The sequence below is a fragment of the Talpa occidentalis genome, unplaced genomic scaffold (assembly GCF_014898055.3).
Source record: "Talpa occidentalis isolate TD23 unplaced genomic scaffold, MPIMG_talOcc4v2.1 talOcc4.6, whole genome shotgun sequence".
Classification (NCBI taxonomy): domain Eukaryota; kingdom Metazoa; phylum Chordata; class Mammalia; order Eulipotyphla; family Talpidae; genus Talpa; species Talpa occidentalis.
This window is the reverse complement of record NW_023604972.1, coordinates 102,376,967-102,397,143: the sequence shown is the minus strand read 5'-3', so window position 1 is coordinate 102,397,143 and position 20,177 is coordinate 102,376,967. Positions and strand designations below refer to the sequence as shown.

At 38.1% G+C, this 20,177-nt stretch overlaps 1 protein-coding gene across 1 annotated transcript in view; it reads left to right on the top strand.

Moving 5' to 3' along the window:
* LOC119260425 (adhesion G-protein coupled receptor V1-like) overlaps positions 1 to 20,177 on the top strand; it is a 216,299-nt gene that overhangs the window by 121,947 nt on the left and 74,175 nt on the right. Inside the window, exon 3 of the mRNA XM_054687910.1 lies at positions 13,802 to 13,959. Coding sequence (XP_054543885.1) covers positions 13,802 to 13,959 — 158 coding nt within the window. The remainder of the gene's footprint in view (positions 1 to 13,801; positions 13,960 to 20,177) is intronic.

Sequence of the window (20,177 nt, the reverse complement as noted above, 5' to 3'; positions counted from 1 at the left end):
ATGGAAAACTGGCTTGTCATAATTTTCAGACTGCTTTTCATCACCCATCCCTAACATATTAATACTTCTGAGTCTATTATTTGTCCTTTATTCACCTTTGGAATTTATGTGTAAATATATTTTATGTTTTTAATAAGCCAGGGGATGTAGGCAACTGTCTCATTTACCAAGAGCTAATAATAACAAACAGGGCTGTATTGTAGAGTATATAGAATATCTGATTTTTTCAAACTTTTAGACAGTTTAATGTTCTGTGAATTTAAATATCTGTTGTTTTCCAAGGAAATGTAACAATATTGCTCTGGTATAGTCACATTTTTTTGTTGTTGTTCAGTCTTTTCTGATAATTTAACCTTACGGGTACATTATAAATACTAAAAAATGAGCCTGATTCTTATTCTTTTTTTTTTTTTTTTTTTTTTTGTTCCTTGGCTTTTCTGTGACAGCTGTCAGTGCACACAGTTAGATAACAATGCTAACCATGAACATGCAGGTAGACACAGCAGTGAATCCTTCCACAGCTCCAATGTAGATACAATTTTATTTTAAAGAAAATTGTATTCATTGTTTTCCCCCTCCTTATCACTCACTCACCAGCAATGTTTGAATTATGGACACTAACACTACTTCACATAAAGGGGTTACAGTTATAGAAGTAAGAATCTGCCACAGACATCTTGTGGACATTCAAAAACAGAAAATGAGGTAGGTATACTTGGACTTCAGAGGATCTAGAAATAGAATACCAGAAACCCAGAATTCACTTGTCATCTCTCAGGACCACAAGTCTCTCAATTTTTGTTACTAGGAGCATCTGAATGTTCCTACCCTCTCTCCCTTACCCTGTCTGTATCATCTGTGTAACTCCTGGCAACACAGGTTAAAACTGCGCAAGTCCACTTTCGTATGGATGTTAATTGTAAACAGGCGACATAAACTTACGAAATCAGTAAGTGCATTATAGTACTGTAAGGGTCTTTTCCTTATGGACTTTCTTTTTCTTTTAAAGATTTATTTTTTTTATTTATGCATACGAGAACTAGGGTGTAGGCCAGAGGTGTGGGGGTTGAGAGGATTCACCAGAGACAGAATTGGGGAACAGAACAGGCCGATGTACTGAAATACACTGTGGAGGGGAGCAGCGGGTGAGACAGGAGAGGTGTGCTGTGCCATGTGGGTCACCTCACTGGCAGGGGATCAAAGTCATGCTGCAGTGGCTGGCAATAGCTTGATATTACTGAGACTTTAACCCCTGCACCACCAGGGAAGCCCTCCTTATGACTTTCTTAATAACATTTTCTTTTCTCTAGCTTATTACTCTGTTGTAAGAATATAGTATATGAGAACTATACCTCAATGGAAATTGTAGTTTAATAAAATACACCTGAAGAGGTGTGAACCTGTATCTCTGAATCATACAGTGCGATAATCCATGTACCTCAATAACAAAAGAATAAAGTAAAAATATTAATATAGATGACATATAAAATATGTGTTAACTTACTATATTATTGGTAAGGCTTCTGGCCAAAAGTACTTAGTACTTAGTACTTAGTTTGGGGGAGGTTATGCTCTTAGTACTTAGTTTGGGGGAGGATATGCTCAGGTTTTAAACTGCAAGGCACTTGGCACCCTTAACAGCCATGTTGTTCAAGGGTCAACTGTATGTTTATGTGTATTTACTCCAATAGACTGTTTGCCCTGAATTTATAATAGCTTTAGTGCACACCAAGGGCTGGCAGCAATCTGTCTCAAATGCTCAAGAGCAAAATGCTCGAGTTGGTTGACTCAGCTCAATTTCTATTTTTTTTTATGTATTAATTTTTTACATCATTGTTCTTTTTTTTTTTTTTTAAAGATTTATTTATTTATTTATACAAGCACTGGGTACAGTCAGAAGCGCTGGAGGGTGAGAGAATTTACCAGAGCCAGTGCGGGGAACAGAACAGGCAGACTGATGAAGTACACTGCTGAGGGGAGCAGTGGGCAGCAGGAGAGGTCTGCGCGCCATGTGGGACCCTCGCCGGCGGCCGGGGATCGAACTGGCGCTGCAGAGGCTGCGGGCAGCTTCACAACCCAGCGTTCAACCTCTGCACCACCGGGGAGGCCCCATCATTGTTCATTTTTAAACAATATTTACTTCCCCCCACCCCCTCAGGTGTAGTCCCCATAGAGTTTCCTTCACCAGTGCACCTGTGTACCATCATCTCAGTCCCCTGAGCTCCTCCCTCCCTCCCTCTGATCGCTCTCCCTCCCCCTCACCTGCAGGATGTCTCTGATTTATAATTGTCCATTTTTGCTTTGCTGTGTTTTGTACTGTTGTTATTTTTTTACACTGATGTCTTATTTGGTCCCTCTATATTCCTGCTATAAGTGAAACCATCTGATATTTTTCTTTTTCCTTTTGGCTTATTTCACAGAGCATAATTCCTTCTAGTTCCATCCACGTTGCTGCGAATGGCATGAGTTTATCTTTTTGATTGCTGAATAATATTCCATTGTGTATATATGCCACATCTTCTTGATCCAGTCATCTATTTTTGGGCATTTTTGTTGTTTCCAGGTTTTACCTATTGTAAATAGTGCTGCAGTAAACATAGGTATACAGGTGTTCTTTTGAATCAATGTTTTTGTGTCCTTTGGGTAGATCCCTAGCAGTGGAATTGCCAGGTTGTATGGTAGCTCCATTTTTAGTAGAGTGAGGAACCTCCAGACAGCTTTCCATAGTGGTTGGACCAGTTTGCACTCCCACCAGCATTGTAGGAGAGTCACCAAATTGTAAGTCCAGGGCAAGCCAGAAGAATGCTGTTTTCATCTCAGAGGTATTTACCTCAGAGCTAATCATCTGTGACCAAGACTGTGGGGACAGAGATATGTGGTACCTGACACCTTTCTCATACACCTTGAGAGTGTAGGCAATTATGGGATATGTCTGTTGCACTCACACAAACCATATCCCTTTGAGACTTGTTTAGATGTAGCAGAACTGAGTGTTTACCTGTCATTCACACCTACCACAACCCAGCACGCCCCTTCCCATTTCATTCTGCCACTCTGCAGATCAGTGGTAGCTCTGAGTGCAATCAGAATCCTCTGGTAGCTTATTCCAGGTCTCCTAAAATGACAGCTCTGCTTCTCTGTCTTTTGCCTTCTGTGTTTTTCTTTCTGGTTCTTCAGGCTGCTGTGGCTACTGTGTGCCATGAAATCTCTGAATGTGATTCTCCTCAGAGTTGAAGTCGCTTGATTTCACTGCCAAAGACATGTAAAGATTAATTTATTCCTCGCATTAAACAACTATTGTCCCACAGTGTGCTAGAAGAGTACTTCTCAAACATCCAGTGTGTACATGAAACACCTAGAGAGCTTTTTAAAATGCAGTTTCAGGAGTTGGGTTTTAGGGGGGTAAGAGTTTGTATTTTCCAAAGCTGGCTGTGCTGATGGTACTGATTGAACAACAACTTTTTAGAGGAACACTATTCTAAAGTGCTGTGCTTCTATTAATATAATCTGTTTAACGGGAAGGACCATGCCTTAGGCATTTTTCCATGCTTTTCCATGGCTAGCAGTGTATCTGATACATGACCAAAAATCCAGTGTTGGTTGGGTTTTGATTCAACAGTGCACACATGAAATACAGGATTTTCTAAGCCTGTTTTATCAAATGAGTGGCTTTCAAAAATTATTACAAATCAGTTATTAAAGCAGTAAAGATTTCTTAAAGGTCTGATTATGCAGAGCACTAGGAGAAACACACAAAAAGATATTTCAGCCCCTTTCCTCAGGATTACATGGGCATGTTTGCCACTAGCACTCATAATGTCTTTACTAGAAGTATGGAAAGAATTTTAGAATTACAGAGGCAGTAGTGAAGGCGAATGTGCCTGTTTATGCTATATACTACTGGCAATTTCTTTCCTTTTTTTTTTTTAAGATTTATTTTTGCGTATAAGAACTGGGGTACAGGCCAGAGATCTAGGGGGTAAGAGGATTCACCAGAGACAGAGTGGGGAACAGAACAGGCAGACAGACCAAAGTACACTGCTGAGGGGAGCAGTGGGCGAGTCAGGAGAGGTCTGCTGTGCCATGTGGGTTTCTCCCTGGCTGGCGGGGAATCGATCTCATGCTGCAGTGGTTGCAGATTGCTTCATAGGTTGTGTCTTAACCCCTTGCACCACCAGGGAGGCCCCGCCACTGGCAATTTCACCTGTATTATGTAGGTGTCATTTTTCCCTGTGTGCAATGAGGCTAATGGAATTGTTGTGATATTTATGTGTGATAATGTAAGCATTGATTTTCATGCCTGGCACATAGTAAATGATCACTGCCAGTATTATATTAGTGATAATAGCAGAATTAGTAGTATTAATACTTAAGATAGTCTTCCTGTCCAATCAGTTCATTTTAGGAAAATATTCAGTTCTCCTCCTTCCTCTCTAAGTGCTTATTATCCTAATATCAATTTTACTTTATAGAGCTCACCTACAGTATATTAATATTGTCTTTCTTTAAAGTTTTAATTTAAAGGAAAAACATTTTAGGATTCTGTTGATTTCCCTTGACATAAAAGCCACATTATGCACTCTAGTAGAGGGACAGAAAGAATATGTTTTCCTACCTTGCAGCTGGTTAAATCCTAGCTATTATTTTCTCTTCAGTTATTATCTCTTCATAAAATGACTTATTTAAGAAAATTAGTGTGCTCAAAGTGTTTTTGTAAGCCACTCTAGTCATTTTGAATGCAAAGGAAAATACTTCTATACACGCAGAAGTCACACCCAGAAAAAATGGTGGAGTAAGTCCTGTCTGGGAAATATCGTCAGAGTATATCTAGAAAATGGATCATACATCTCACTTCTATCAACTTATCATCCACCAGAGGCTCACCTGTGTTATCTACATTATTAAAGGTAGTTGGCTGAAAAACAAGTGACCTTGGTGCAAACACAACAGTGCAAAATAGATAGCAGCTGCCAATACTACTGGCCCTGCAGTGGCCTGGAATAGACTGAGAATGGTTCAGATGTTGAAGGCACACATCTCTCCAGCTACTGTACAGAAGTGGGGAGAACCCACATGCCCCAAAACCATTCCTGAAGTTAGAGGTCATGGTCAGACTTTGAATCCTTCCAAATTTTCAGTGCCTGGAGTGGTGGGCAGAGGTCTTTCCCCACACCCTTAGGAAAAGCAGGGAAACTTGTTGCTGGTAGCCAAGGCTCAACATCTACCAATTACAAAATTCACCCTACTTCCCCTTGGCTTCTAGCCCACTGCAGTTGAGTAAGATCCACTCACTATAAGGAAAACTGGCAGCTGGGTTGGCATGGAACTTATCTAGGCAGCTGCAGACATCTCAAAAATTACCTATCCTTCACCTGGACTCCTGGGACTTTCCTAGGTTACTATCCCACCAAAGGCAGGTGAATACCACATAATAGAAAGAACATTGATGACCAACCAATGACTAACTAGCAACACAGTCTCAAAAGGCACCACCCTTTCCCACACAGACCCCCCAGGACTTTTCTTCAGTTCCTAGCCTACTGCAGACCAGTAAGAGCTCCCACCCCAAAAGAACCCTGGCTATTCTGCAGGTCTGGGCTGCAGACCTCTAGTTTAGATAGTCCCAAAAGGCATCCTCCAACATGACCCAGACTCCTCAGGCTTCTCTGAGCTCCATGTGCACCACCAGTCAGCAAATGTCAACAGTACCTTTTGGGTAGGTGCTAACTAATGGCACCTGGTGCTTCCCAAGAAGCACCACCCTGTAGCTGACTTGGGTTTGGAAGATATTTGGACAGCTTAACCACTGCACAATCTGAAACTTCTCACAGTACCTGCCCTTGGCCCAAGCCCACAGCTTTCTGGGTATTTTGCATATTGCCAGAGTCTTAGGGAAAGTTACTGTCAGTCATACCTGTTTAGATTTAAACTAAGCTGCAGCTAAATGAGATGCCATCTCATACCTGTGAGAATGGCCCATATGCAAACGACCAGAAACAAGTGCTGGTGAGGATGTCGAGAACCCTCCTACACTGCTAGTGGGAATGCATACTGGTTCAGCCCTTCTGGAAAGCAGTATGGAGGTGTCTCAAAACATTAAAAATCGATCTGCCATTTGATCCACTAATTCCACTCGTAGGCATCTACCAAAAAAAAGAAATTCAAAAACACTAATTCAAAAGAACACTTGCACTCCCATGTTTATTGAAGTGCTATTTATTTTAGCTAAATTATGGAAATAACCTAAATCCCCCCAAACAAATGAGTAGCTCTAGACTATGTGGTATATAGACACCATGCAATATTACTCAGTGATCAAAAAAGAGAAAACCATGCCATTTGTGACATGGATGGAGCTTGAAGGGATTATGCTAAGTGAAAGATAAATACCATCTGGTATCACTAATAATGTGGAATATAAAGTAATGAAACTAATAGTCAGGTAAAGACAATCTTAAGAATTAACTCTTGATAGATGACTACAGAACTGATGCACCAAGGTGTGGGAGGGAATAAGCAAGGGGTGAGAACAAGAGGGAAAGAAGCACAATGATCTGTGGTGATGGAATATGGGTGAAATAGTGATGGGTGCACTACATTGGTAATACCTGATTGGGGAGGGGTGGTGTTCCAATATTAACTCAATTTAAAAATTAAATATTTTTTAAATAAAATGAAATAAAAAGATGATTTAATTAGTATTAGTCCTTCTCAAAGTCTTCCAAAAAATAGAAAAAGGGGGAACGCTTCCAAATACATTTTATAAAACCAACATTACCCTAATCTCAAAGCAGACAGGAATATCACACAAAAAAAGGAAATTACAGACCAATATATCTGATGAAGATAGATGCAAAAATTTGCAACAAAATCTTGGCAAGCTGAATTAAACAATATATTAAAAATTTCATAAACCATGACCAAGTGGAATGTATTCCAGGGATACAAAGATGGTTCAACATATGCAAATTGATTAATATTATGCACCAACCACATTAACAAAGGGAAAAAGTTATTTAATTAATACATGCACTGAAAGCATTTGACAAGATCACATGTCATTTATGATTTTAAAAAGTCTCATTAAGGGGTGGGGGACATTGGTTTAAACATTCTAACCAGCCTGAACAAATTGGGGTTATGTTCGCAGACTTCATTATACTAGAAAGCAATGGTAATAAAAACAGTATGGTATTGTGATAAAAATAGAAATATATATCAATGACATAGAGTTGAGAGGTTAGAAATAAACCCACACTTATATGGACAGTTCGTTTATGACAAAGAAGTCAAGAACATACAACGAAGAAAGGAAAACCTGTTTAACAAACAATTGACTGTGGTGGAGGACAATGGATGTCTTAGTGGTGCGTGGATGTGATAACACCCGAAGGGGGTGATCCTATACCTCTAGATCATACATAATGTTGTAAACCAGTGTTACCTCAATTAAAAAAAAAAAAATAGAAAAAAGCAAGTAATGCAGGGAAATTTGGACAGCCACAAGCAATAGGGTTAAACTAGATCACATCATACCCCAAAATTAATTCAAGATAGATCAAAAACTTGGATATAAGACCTAAAGCTATAAAATACAAAGAAAAAAGTAGGTAAGACAACCATGACATTGTGTTCAGGGTCGTCTCTGAGGACTCAACTACACTGGTGAGGGAAACAGAAGCAAAAATAAACAAATGGGGCTACGTTAAATTAAAAAGCTATACAACAAAAGAAACTATTATAAAACAAAAAAGACATCATATCAAATAGGAAAAAAAATTTGTATATCATGCATCTGACAAGGTGCTATTATCCAAAATCTACAAGGAAATCATACAACTCAACAGAAAAATAGCTAATAAAAAAAAAAATGGGAGAAGACCTCTCTAATAGGCACACGAAAAAATGTTCATCATCAACTATGGTCAGAGAAATGTAGATCAAAACCCCAGTGAGATATCACCTCACATCTTTGAGAATTGCTCAGTAAGACCAGAAACAACACCTGTCATTGAGGGAGTGTGGAAATAGGAACCTTCATACACTTTTGGTGGGAATGTAGAATAGTACAGCCTCCATGGAAAACACTATGGAAGTTTCTCAAAATATTAAAAATAGGACAACCATATGTTGCAGCAGTTCTACTCCTAGATAGCTATGTGAAAAATACAGCTAATTCAAAGGAATATGTGCACTCATACTCAGTGCAGCATTATTTATAATAGCCAGGCTATAGAAACAACCTTGGAAGCAGAAGCAACAACACATTAGTGGAAAAGAAAATGTGAGACATATACACAATGGAATACTACTCAACTATTAAAAAAAAATGAAATGTTGCTACTTGTGAACTGTAGGGAATTATGCTAAGTGAAATAAGTCAGAATGAGAAAGACACATACCAGATGATTTCACTCATATGTGCAATATGAAAAACAAAGCAAAGGAACCTTTGAAATCTCACTGCACAACTGAGGCTACCTGAAGTAGAGGGTAATGGGAACAAAGGGGTGAGAGGACTCAGTGGACCATGGAGGAAGATTATCTGTAGGTTGGTAAGGGGTGTAGTGTGACAACATATTTGTATAGGTTTGAACCTATACCCCTAAGCATAACAGTGTTGTAAACATAAACATTAAACATAATATAAAACATATATATATACATACATACACACAGAAATATAGGTATACTTAAATAGTTAAATTTACAGTTAGTAAAAAATGTTAAATAAAGACATCATCTCTGGAAAGAAAGTAAATTGGGCAAGAAAGGAAAGGAACATTGGATCATAAGTATTGACTTAGATTTAATTTATAGATAAGCATCTACGTAATGAAAAATGTCTGCATTCTTTAATAGGGTCCAATAAAAAGATATATTTATTGTATATTCTACCCAAAAAAGAAATAAGTTTATAATAAAGGATCGATTTTTAATTCAGCTATAAGTAAATTAATAAAATAAAATTGCCACATCATTTCCTTTACTCTCCAGATCAAATATGCAATCACCATGAGTTTCCATATGGAGAAGAAAATGTTGGTTAAAGCAATAAATATAGCTAGAGTAGATGCCATCATTAAAGAAATCTTAAGGAGATCTGCTTTAGGGAGGTTGGCACATGAGTCTGTGTGAATCATAGCTATTATCAGTGTCTTATTCAGAAGTACTTGCAAAAAAAGACCGTGGGAGCAGACATTTATTATTCTTTCATTACTTAGGTCCTTGTCATCCTATATAATCCAGATGTAATCCAGATGTCAGTTGCCTGTATTTCTTCAAGTCCTCCAGTTAAACAGGGTCAACTTGTTCTTTAAATATAATTTAAATAGACTCAAATCACAGTCACAAGTACAGGGAGTTTCCAGTGTCCTCTCCAATATTTTCAGCAGTTGTAAGTGGGGCTTGTGTCTCTCCTAAACATTTTTTCTTCTGAGCTGTTTTTGGGCTGATTTCATATAGGAATAAAGAAACTGAAATACCCCATGCCAACCACTTAAAACTTCTTAAAACCAAGGTAGGCAATGCAAGTGAATATAGCCTCAATAAGTATAAAGTACTACCTAGAGGAGGTAATAATCTTTCTAAATTAGAAAGTGACACAGTATTGCAATTACTTCCAGAGTAGACTTAGAAGAGGAAAAACTGAAGGTAATGAAACAGTCTACTTGTTTCATCTGACTGAAAAAAGACAAGAGGATGAAGCACTGACAAGATGTTAACATAAATTAGGATTGTCTGCGGATATAGTAAGAAAGACAATTTACCCATGGATGTTTAAAAGGGAACAGCAGAAATTACTCATATGATTACAAGAACCCAAAAGAGTATTCAACACCGAATGAGAGCAGGGTCACCAGAGTACTTGGAGGTCGGATGAGCTGGTAATTACAAGGAACACACTTTCCTCGACCTTTTAAAGAAAACAAATCCACATTGCCTTTGTTTCATTTTCTGGTTACTGCCAGATCTGTTCTTGAAGCAATAGCTGCCAGCACGTTAATCAACTACTTCCACAGCCTTGTGTGCATAGTGTTCAGTCTGCTCATTTCTTACATTACATTCAGTTTTTCCAAGAATTTGTTCCCAGCCTATTTCAGAAACTATTCCTAACATGATAGTCACAGTTTCCTAACTCCCACTTCACATGAATGTGATCCAGTCCTCAAAATACCTGGACGGACTGAACATCTTACTCAGACTGAAGGAAATTCTGATTGGCAAGCCTTCTTTTATTATCTTATGGGTAGAAAAAAAGTTCATTTATCTTGAGGTCTTTTAAATATGTGTCAGAACTTTTATTCTACATCAGTTAAAAATATTATGCAGACAATATTGTTCAGAAAATTAAATAATACCTACCTGCTTTCAAAGAAAAGTTAAACGAGGAGAATTTAAAGCAACAAAGGTGTTAATAGGGGAGATGTAACTTGGGATGTGAAAGGACACACCCAGCTGCTTTTCATAGGCTGAGTGACATGAGTAGGGCTCTCACTGCCAACTGTATTTGTGGGTTACCCTTTTGAACCTGTCTCATTTGCATATGATAGGGTGTCAGAAGAGTTGCCTGAGCCTCTAATCCCTAAAAGTGGTAGTACACAAGCACATAGTTTTTGTTGGAGATGGTCAAGGGTGGGCGAGAGGGGGCCTCTCTGGTGGTGCAGGGGTTAAGTCTCAGCAGTATGAAGCTATCCACAGCCACTGCAGCATGAGTTCGATCCCTGGCCAGAGAGGTGACCCACATGGCACAGCAGACCTCTCCTGTCTTCCCCGCTGCTCCTTCAGCAGTGTATTTCAGTCAGTCTGCCTGTTCTGTTCCCCACTCTGTCTCTGGTGAATCCTCTCACCCCCCACACCTTTGGCCTGTACATAAATAAATAAATCTTTAAAAAAGAAAATAAATAAATCTTTAAAAAAGAAAAAAAGAGGAGAGGAGGGGAGGACCCTGTAGGACTGAGGTAGAGAGGAACCCAGGAGGGCTGGCAATGTGATCAGTGTGCTATCGGGACAATGCTTTGTTAATGATCTGGCCACATGTTGACTTTTGAGAGGACTGCCTTGTAGGACTGTGAAGAAACAGAGGGGAAAAGGAGTAACTTAAGGATAAAATAATTTTCCTGCTCCTTTTTCTGAAAGAATGAGCCAGGATGGACAAGTCTTCATCCTACCAGCTGGGAGAATTAAGAAGGAGATGTTTAAGAGTAGAATTCCCTTCTCTTCCAGAATGCCACTGGTTACTTCTAACCTCTAGAGGTCCACTTTTCAGTTTTATTTTTGACTAGAATTGTGCACCATTAGTTAGGATTCTGCTCCCAAAGGTTGTTCTCTGAAGTAAATGGAAATTTGGGGGAAAGCACTTCAAATAGAGATGACAATCAAGTGCTTCATCCCCTAGACAGTGTGGCTGTTGGAGAGTCAAACCTATGCCATAGCACTCTGCACAAAATGTGTATTACTCCTAGAGCAGCTCACAACCTATTCACTAATTACCCCCAATTTGAGGACTGAATTTGAATTATGATGATGACATTTTTTAAGATAAAATAAAGCAGTGAAGACTGTGTAAGTCCCTTTATCAGTCTCTGAATTTGTCTCAGCACCTTAGGCCAGTCTATGTCCATGAATATAAAATTTTGATGGAAACAATATGAAATTGGTTAAAGCCAATGTACAAAAAACTGAGTCAGCAACATGACCACTATTTTAAATTCAAAATATATTCAAGGTTGTTAATGTCTGCCTGTTTTATTTAATCATGTGCATTTTACCTGGAAGATAGTGATTTTCTACAGATAAGTGCACAGGAAGGATTCAGGCTTCATGCTATCCAAATTTATTTCTAAAAGTCAGGAAATTTATCATTCTGCCATATCTTTGTAGATGCAGAATGTGTATTGATATATTTGTGGGCACACATCTTGTTTACAGGAGGAATACATTTAGCAGGTCATGTTAATTAGAAATATTTCCTGAGCAAGGTTTTAAATAATGTGTGTCTTTTTTTGATATTTTATTTTTATATATTTTTACATCATTTTTCATTTTTACACAATGTATGCATTTTCATCTTGGTTATATTCCCCATACAATTCCCACTCCCCCCCCCCCTCATTTTGACTCTAATCCCTCCTCCTTCCCCCAACCCCGTAGTATGTCTCTGATTTATAGTTGCTTGTTGATTTCGATTTTCACTTTATTATAATTAGTCTTTTTCCTGGTCCCTTATTTAGGTTTTCTAAATTCCTGCTATGAGTGAGACCATCTGGTATTTTTCTTTTTCTTTCTGGCTTATTACGCTTATATCCCTTCCAGCTCATGCACTATTTACAATAGCTAAGCTATGAAAACAACCCAAATGCCCCAAAATAGATGACTGGATCAAGAAGATGTGGTACATATACACCATGGAATATTACTCAGCATTCAAAAAAGATAAACACATGCATTGTGTGTCTTTTAAAATATAAAACAGGCACTATTTTCCCAAGTTTAAGGGTGTTTCCCTTGAATACCAATATTTTGAACATTGAAGTTACCTCCTGTAGGGTACGTGAATTAATCAGGCTTTTTACACCACTAGCGACCATGGGGACATATGAGAGAGAGCCCAGAGAGAGCGTAGAGAAGGCCTGAAGACTCTTGGGGAACTGGAAGGCGTGGTTACTTGCCTGCCTCCCAGCTCCACCCTGCCCAGCCTGTGCCTGCCTCCCTGCATGCCAGCCTCGCTGCCTGATGTGCCTGTGTTCCTGGTTCCTTGAGAGCATGAAAGCCTGAAAAATCCACCAACGGCTCCAGAACTCTATCCACCTTCCAAAATGCATAATGATCATGCCCTGTGCTTGCCAGCACGAGACCTCCTAACCAGGCTACATATTTTTCCTTGAATTTTATCCAGGATCCATACTTTATGGCTATATTTGTAATCTAGGTTTACAAATACCATGTGTTTAAAAATTTTAAGTTGGGGAGAAAGATTTGAAAAGAGATGCTCCTTACTATTAAGGTTTCTTGTAATTAAAAAAGTATGATAGCCTTGTAAGTTGAGGGTGGTATATATAGTCTTTTAATAATACTTCAATAACAGTTTCAGATATTTAAGAAATTATCTGAGAGTCCTCCATTTTGTGAAAGGCTTTATGTAAACAACAAGAGGGTTGTATGACCCGTGAATTAAAATTTCCTGTTACATCTCAAAAATAATTTTCCAAAGAATTTCCACATTCCCAAAATAATTATGCCTGTTTACCTTGGACCTCATTGTTCTAAGATAACTCAGTAATAATAGTAAAAAGTGTGCAGCATAACTTCTAAATGGAAAATCATCATTTTGGAGAAAAATGTTTGTCTTTGGGGGAAATGTATAGCTTAATAATGACAAAACTGTCATCTACGCAAAAAACAAGATTGTGTGGAATCAGAGTTGAACCTTAAGAATCCTCAAATTTACCTTTAAATAATACCCTCTCTCATGCATTCCCCCAAAGAAACCTGGTCTCATAAAGCAAAGAAGATGGAGTTGGAAAAACAAGTGTGCCTTTCTCGAATTTATTTGGTTGAAACTTTTTTGATGTTTTCTAGCATCTCAGGAGATGCATGTTCCGTGGAACCTCCTTTGTGGAGTGGTGGGTTAGATTGAATCATGTATCCTCCACTCAAACAAGGCTTTATGTTGCCAAACCAAAAATCCGCTGTTGTCAAAATGTAGATCCCAAGAGCCAATACAAAGCAATGATCTAAGACGTTCTGAAATTAGAAATTAGAAACTTTTGAGTCTTATCTGTTCCCGTCTCTCTTCCAGGTGTTTCATTCCAAACATCTACGCAGCTCTGTTCACAGCAGCCCTCATTCCTTTAATGTGCTTGGTGGTGGTGTTTGTGGTGTTCATCCACGCCTACCAGGTGAAGTCACAGTGGAAAGCGTATGACGATGTCTTCAGAGGAAGAACAAATGCTGCAGGTTTGGAACTGTATTTACACTTGGGAACTTTTGTGTTGGGAAATGTCACTGAATATTTTTTATCACAAAATGGAGTGAAGCTAGACTCAGCTCTGAAGCCATAAATTAAGCTGTAATTTTCTAATTTCTCCTGCTTCTTGCTACTTCCTGACCTCTCTGTTTCTTCGGGGCACTATAGGCTTTATTGCCAGTTGCAGTTTTGTCCTTAAAACATTATGTTCAAGTAAATGACTCGGAGCCTTTGGGAGCTCTTGCACTAAGCTTTCTTCAGCTAAACCAATAACAACCTGTGTTCACCTGTGAAATCTGCTCACTTCCTCATCACAAACATATCTTCATAGCACTTGTGAGTGCTCTGTTTTGCATGTGAAGTTCTGATTGTGCTGACAGATGTTTTAAAACATATGTGATCAGACAGCTTCATAAGTGGCTACACATGTCTGGTTACTTAACAGTGCAAGTCGTTCCAGCTTAAATTGGCTTCCACTGCAGCTCATTTTTTCCCTTTGAATCATACTTAGCACAGGTTTTTATGATCTGATTCTTATTTTTGTTGTTAGATTAGAGTCTGTTAGGAATTTTCTTAACTAGAAACAATAGCCATATACCTACATACAGAAAATTCTAAAATGTTGTCAGTGAGTGGGATATTTGGGAGAATCTTATAATCAGAGGGTGGGGTGGCTCCCTTTTGGGCCAGTCAAATAAGGGAATCTCCTTTCTAGGCTTTTAGAAATCTGAAGTCAAATGAATGAGAGAGATCATTCACATTTTAATTGCTTTTCAGAGTTTAAACAAAATTCCTTATGTAAAGTCCCTAGAATGGTGTCTAAAACATTACTACAGGATCAGTAGATACTGTTCCTTGTAGGAAAACAATAGGAGTCACTCTAATGTAAGGAAAGTCTTCTAGTTGCTGAACTAGATCAGGGAAGATGCAAAAACATTTTTCCTATTTGTGCAAAGAGAAGGGACTGTTTCATATTAGTTTGTGGGGTAGTTTGTAGAATAGCTGTATCTAACTAGCTCTTCTCTATTCTCATTTAGCATGCAATTATTTTGTTGGCAGAAATAGTATTCAAGATTGTTTAATTTAAAATTCTTCCATTAAAAAGAGCAATGTTTAATGTAGAGGTCAACTTTTTCATGGAACTTAGAATTTATCAAGAAGACATGTTTTTATGTTTTTATTCAATTTGGGATTCATTTTATTAAAATACATATTCTCATTTGAGGTTTATTTCTCCCTTCAATAACAAGGTTTGTATTGTTTCCTCTATAATACAAAAGTGCTCGTGTTTATATGTTACCAAATAGTAATAACATAGGGCCTGACCTAGTCAGTTAATTCTTTTCATGCCTAAATAACCCCATATACTGCTTGAATATGCCCCATCAGGAATATAGTAAATAAATAATACTCTGATTATTTAAAAAACATTGCCCTCAAGCATCGAACTTAATGTTAAAACTCCAGTATTCTTGTATCTCAACTAGAAAAACCTCTCACAAAGAAATGTTAATAGAAGCACTGTTCTGTTGTAGCATTTCAAACTTTTTAAAAGAAGTATGAATTTCTAATTCCCCTAGCCCCATGACAAGTCTATCTAATATTCATTATCTCATACTTGGACTCTTCCAGTATTTTCCTGATTGGTCACTAGTTCTAGTCATTTTCCTCTCCTTTTCATTTTCCCAGATGTCTATATTTCAAAAATTTTTCAAAATGGATCCCCTCACTCTCCAGCATTAAGCCATTCAAGATCTCTTTTGTTCTCCAAAGAAAAGTCCACCCTCTTTAGTCTGTAATACAATATGACTTGCATTATAGATAGGTCATCTTTTCATCCCCAAGTCAGTTACTTTTTATCTTGCATTTTGACCATGCCAATAAATTTACTCTTTCCTAAAATTGACTAGTACTATCATCTTTGTTCATCCAAGGACCATCTACTTTGAACTCCTCATCCTAAGTAGATGAAAACCCATGTGCTTGGCAAGTGACATGAGAAAATGTGGATGAGACAGAGGAGAAGAGGGGCCTCTCACTTTCTCATAATCCTCGTTAGCTTCTCAAAGCTGTCCAAAATATATCTATATTCTAAGTTAAAATAGTGTGCTGGATAACACAAATTAGTTCCCCTAGTCCCTATTTCCATCAAGATAACTGCTCACTCTTGGACCTCCCTGGTGGTGCAAGGGGTTAAGACACAGCCTATGAAGCTATCTTCAGCCACAGCAGCATGAGTTCGATCCCCAGCCAGGGAGCTACCCACGTGGTGCAGCAGACCTCTCCTGACTTGCCTGCTGTTCCCCTCAGCAGTGTATTTCAGTCAACCTGCCTGTTCTGTTCCCCACTTTGTCTCTGGTGAATCTTCTCATCCCTCACACCTCTGGCCTGTACCCCAGCTCTTGTATGCATAAATCAAGAAATCTTTAAAAAAAAAAAAAGATAACTGCTCACTCATAGAAATTGTGAAGCTCCCAATATGCTGCTTCTTCTGTGAGGCTTTCTAGATTACCTTTTTCCAGAACCACACCAAATAAGAATTTCTCATCCCTTTATCCCTTTACTCATCCCTTTACTATGCCTTTAAATCATATTGTGCCTGCAGCCTTCATAACACTTATCTTACAATGAAATGGTAACTTCGTGTGTGTGGCTGATTTCCTTAATTATAAATTCCTTAAGGCAAGAAACATTTATTATTCCTCCCTGTATCACCATGGCCTTGCAGTATGTTTTGTGAATTGCAGGAGCATAATTAATATTTCTTGAATAAATTAATATAACTATTGATGCACCAAAACACAATAACCAAGCTAAATATAACAGTAAGAACAGTCTGTTACAGCAACAAAAGTAGAAATTAAAGAATTGTATTGATCTGTTTGCAGATGTTCCTTTGAAATTTATTATCATTAGGACTTGATTTCTATGATTCTGCAAATTATGTGTTCAGCTTTGTCATTTCATTGGTTCTTTTATATTTTATTTACAACCAGATATATATAACTCTTATCCACTTCCATATGTTTTGTTCTAGAACAAAATTTCTATCTTTTCTAACATGGAGCATTTGATACTCTGAAACTTTCTGCTAAAATTGCACTGGCCTGAAAAATACACAGTCAAACAAAAACATTGATCCAAAAGAACACCTGTACCCCTATGTTTACTGCAGCACTATTTATAATAGGCAAAACCTGGAAACAACCCAAATGCCCCAAAAATAGATGATTGGATCAAGAAAATGTGGCATTTATACACAATGGAATATTATTCAGCAATCAAAAAAGATAAATTCATGCCATTCACAGCAAGGTGGATGGAGCTAGAAGGAATTATGCTCTGTGAAATAAGCCAAAAGGGAAAAGAAAAATATCAGATAGCAGGAATATGGGGAGCCAAATAAAACATCAGTGTAAGGAAATAACAACAGTACAATTATAAATTGTAAAAACAATTATAAATCAGAGACATACTATAGGGGAGGAGGTGGGAGAGGGATCAGAGGGAGGGAGGGAGGAGCACAGGGACTGAGGTGATGGTGGACGGGTGCATTGGTGAAGGAAATTCTATGGGAACTACACCTGAGAGGATGGGGGAAGCAAATATTATTTAAAAATGAACAATGATGGGGCCTCCCCTGGTGGTGCAGCGGTTGAGCGCTGGGCTGCGAAGCTGCCTGCAGCCTCTGCAGCGCCGATTCAATCCCCAGCAACCGGTCAGGGTCCCACATGGTGCGCAGACCTCTCCTGCCACATTCGCTGCTCCCCTCAGCAGTGTACTTCATCAGTCTGCCTGTTCTGTTCCCCGCTCTGGCTCTGGTGAATTCTCTCACCCTCCAGCGCTTCTGACTGTACCCAGTGCTTGTATAAATAAATAATCTTTAAAAAAAATAAAAATGAACAATGATGTAAAAATAAAAAATTAATTATTTTTTAAAAATTACACAGTCAAGATGGCACTATAAATTCATGTTCTACCCACTTTCTTGCCCCATATACATTTCAATCAAAGACAAGATAAAACGAGAGAACACCAAAAAGTAAACAAACATCTGTGTAGATCAAAAGTAGAATAGGAGCACAAAGTGGCAGCTGGACCAAAGCCATGGAAGTTGTATTTTCTGGATCCACAAACAACAATGTCTTAATCCCTGTGGTGGTGAATTGGGAATTAAAACGTACTACCAGAGGCAAGGAAACTGGAACAACAGCACCAGCATGAAAGAAGTCTGAGAAACAGCTGCTATGGTAGCTTGTCATTTGACTTACAGGAATCTCAGGGTCCATGGGGAAAACAGAAAAAGCATTTCATTAAGTACCTGAGCCAAGCTTTCTGGAATTCACAGACTGTATCTGACATATCCATATGTCACCATGGGGACAGGTGACCCAAACATCAACTATTCTTTTTTTGGGAGAAGTCATCAGAGGACTGAGTGAAGGCAATCACAAAACCATTAGACAGGAAAAGATAGCCAGAGGGACACATAGAAAAACAGATGCAAAGAAACAAATGCTTTCAACTCAAAATAATAGTTTCAAATACAGGAAGAAGAGTAACCAAGATAGCCCTTAAAATCAACAAGGAAAAGATTAATCCAGAAAAAGAATTTAAAAAAAAATAAACTAAAAATAACTAAATACATTAGGATCCTTAAAGATATAAAGTTATAGTTATAAACTATGACCCTTCAGGCTACTCACCTCTTTATTTCTCCCATTTAAATCTGTTTTCTTCATAGCTTTGTCAAGAGATAATTTTAAACAGCTCACTTGTTTAAATTGTACAGTTTAATGGTTGTTAGCCTTTTTCTTTTTTTTTCCTTTTTTTTAAAGTAAGTTTATTATTTTTTTAAGATTTATTTATGCATACAAGAGCTGGGGTACAGGCCAGAGATGCAGGGGGGTGAGAGGATTGACCAGAGACAGAGTGGGGAACAGAACAAGCAGAGCTACTGAAATACACTGCTAAGGGGAGCAGAGGGCGAGATAAGAGAGGTCTGCTGCACCATGTCGATTGCTCCCTGGCCTGCTGGGGATTGAACTCCTACTGCAGTGGCTGGCAAAGCTTGATAGCACTGTGCCACCAGGGAGGCCCCCCCTTCACACTCTTTATTTTAAAAGACTCATTCCTGATATCCCTTAATTTCAGAGTTCAAATAAACTCAAAATCCAGATGAAAGAAGGCACAGAAAGAGCTACTAATAAATAAAATATATGCAGTAATGTAGTCTCCCAAAGATGGCCATTGTCAGTTTCTTTCCATTCTGAATATGGTCTGGGACAGAGATGACAGTTTGGCTTCTCTGACCCTTTTGCTGCCTACAAACGGCGCTGCTATGAACCACAGTTTCAAAGATCAGTGGTTTCTAATGAGATACGCTGGCCTCCTCTTCCCAATGGTGGGGTACAAAAAGAATGAGTCAGTTCCCTGAATTTAATTTCAATGTCTCAAGCAGGATTTTAAACAAAGTTTATAAATTTAGGGTTTGGTTTTGATCTTTGGCAATGATAAGCTTGTCTCTCCTTTTAGGCTCATTAGAATTTACTGACTTCATTCTGATTCATCTGCCGGTTCTTATGTGAGGAATGATTCATGGATCAGAGAAGAAAATTTATTTGAATAAAAAGAGGAAGCATAAGTGATTACAAATCCCTTTTTTATAAATTTCCATACATACATTTCAATGTGATATATAAAAATATACAGGTGATTTGATCTAAATAACCATGTATAACAAAGGTCTAAGGTATTTGGAATCTTCTAGTACTGTCATGACCATTTCTCTATTCAGGAGCTTATTTGGGGATGAATTATTCAATTTGTTCCAACCCCCCATTTCTTCACATGCAGATTGAAGAAAAAATTAATAGTAATCAAAATTCCATTGCTATCTTAAAAATCATAGAAAATTTGTTATAATAGGTATTAGAAAGTATCATTCCCTATAGATCCAAAATTTAAGGGCAATTTTTAGCACTGACATTTAAAAAAAAAAAAACTTCAGATAGCCTTCAATGAAACTGAAATCCATATGAAAAGGACAGCACTCCTGGAAAATGCAACACACTATACATTGTCTTCTCCAAAGATGGCTGCCTCCATTATTTCCCTCCCTTTATTTGTATGCTACTCCTCATATAAAGCAATAGAGTCTGTTTTCCCTCCCTTTAAAATATGGACTGATTTTGGACTTGTTTGGGTC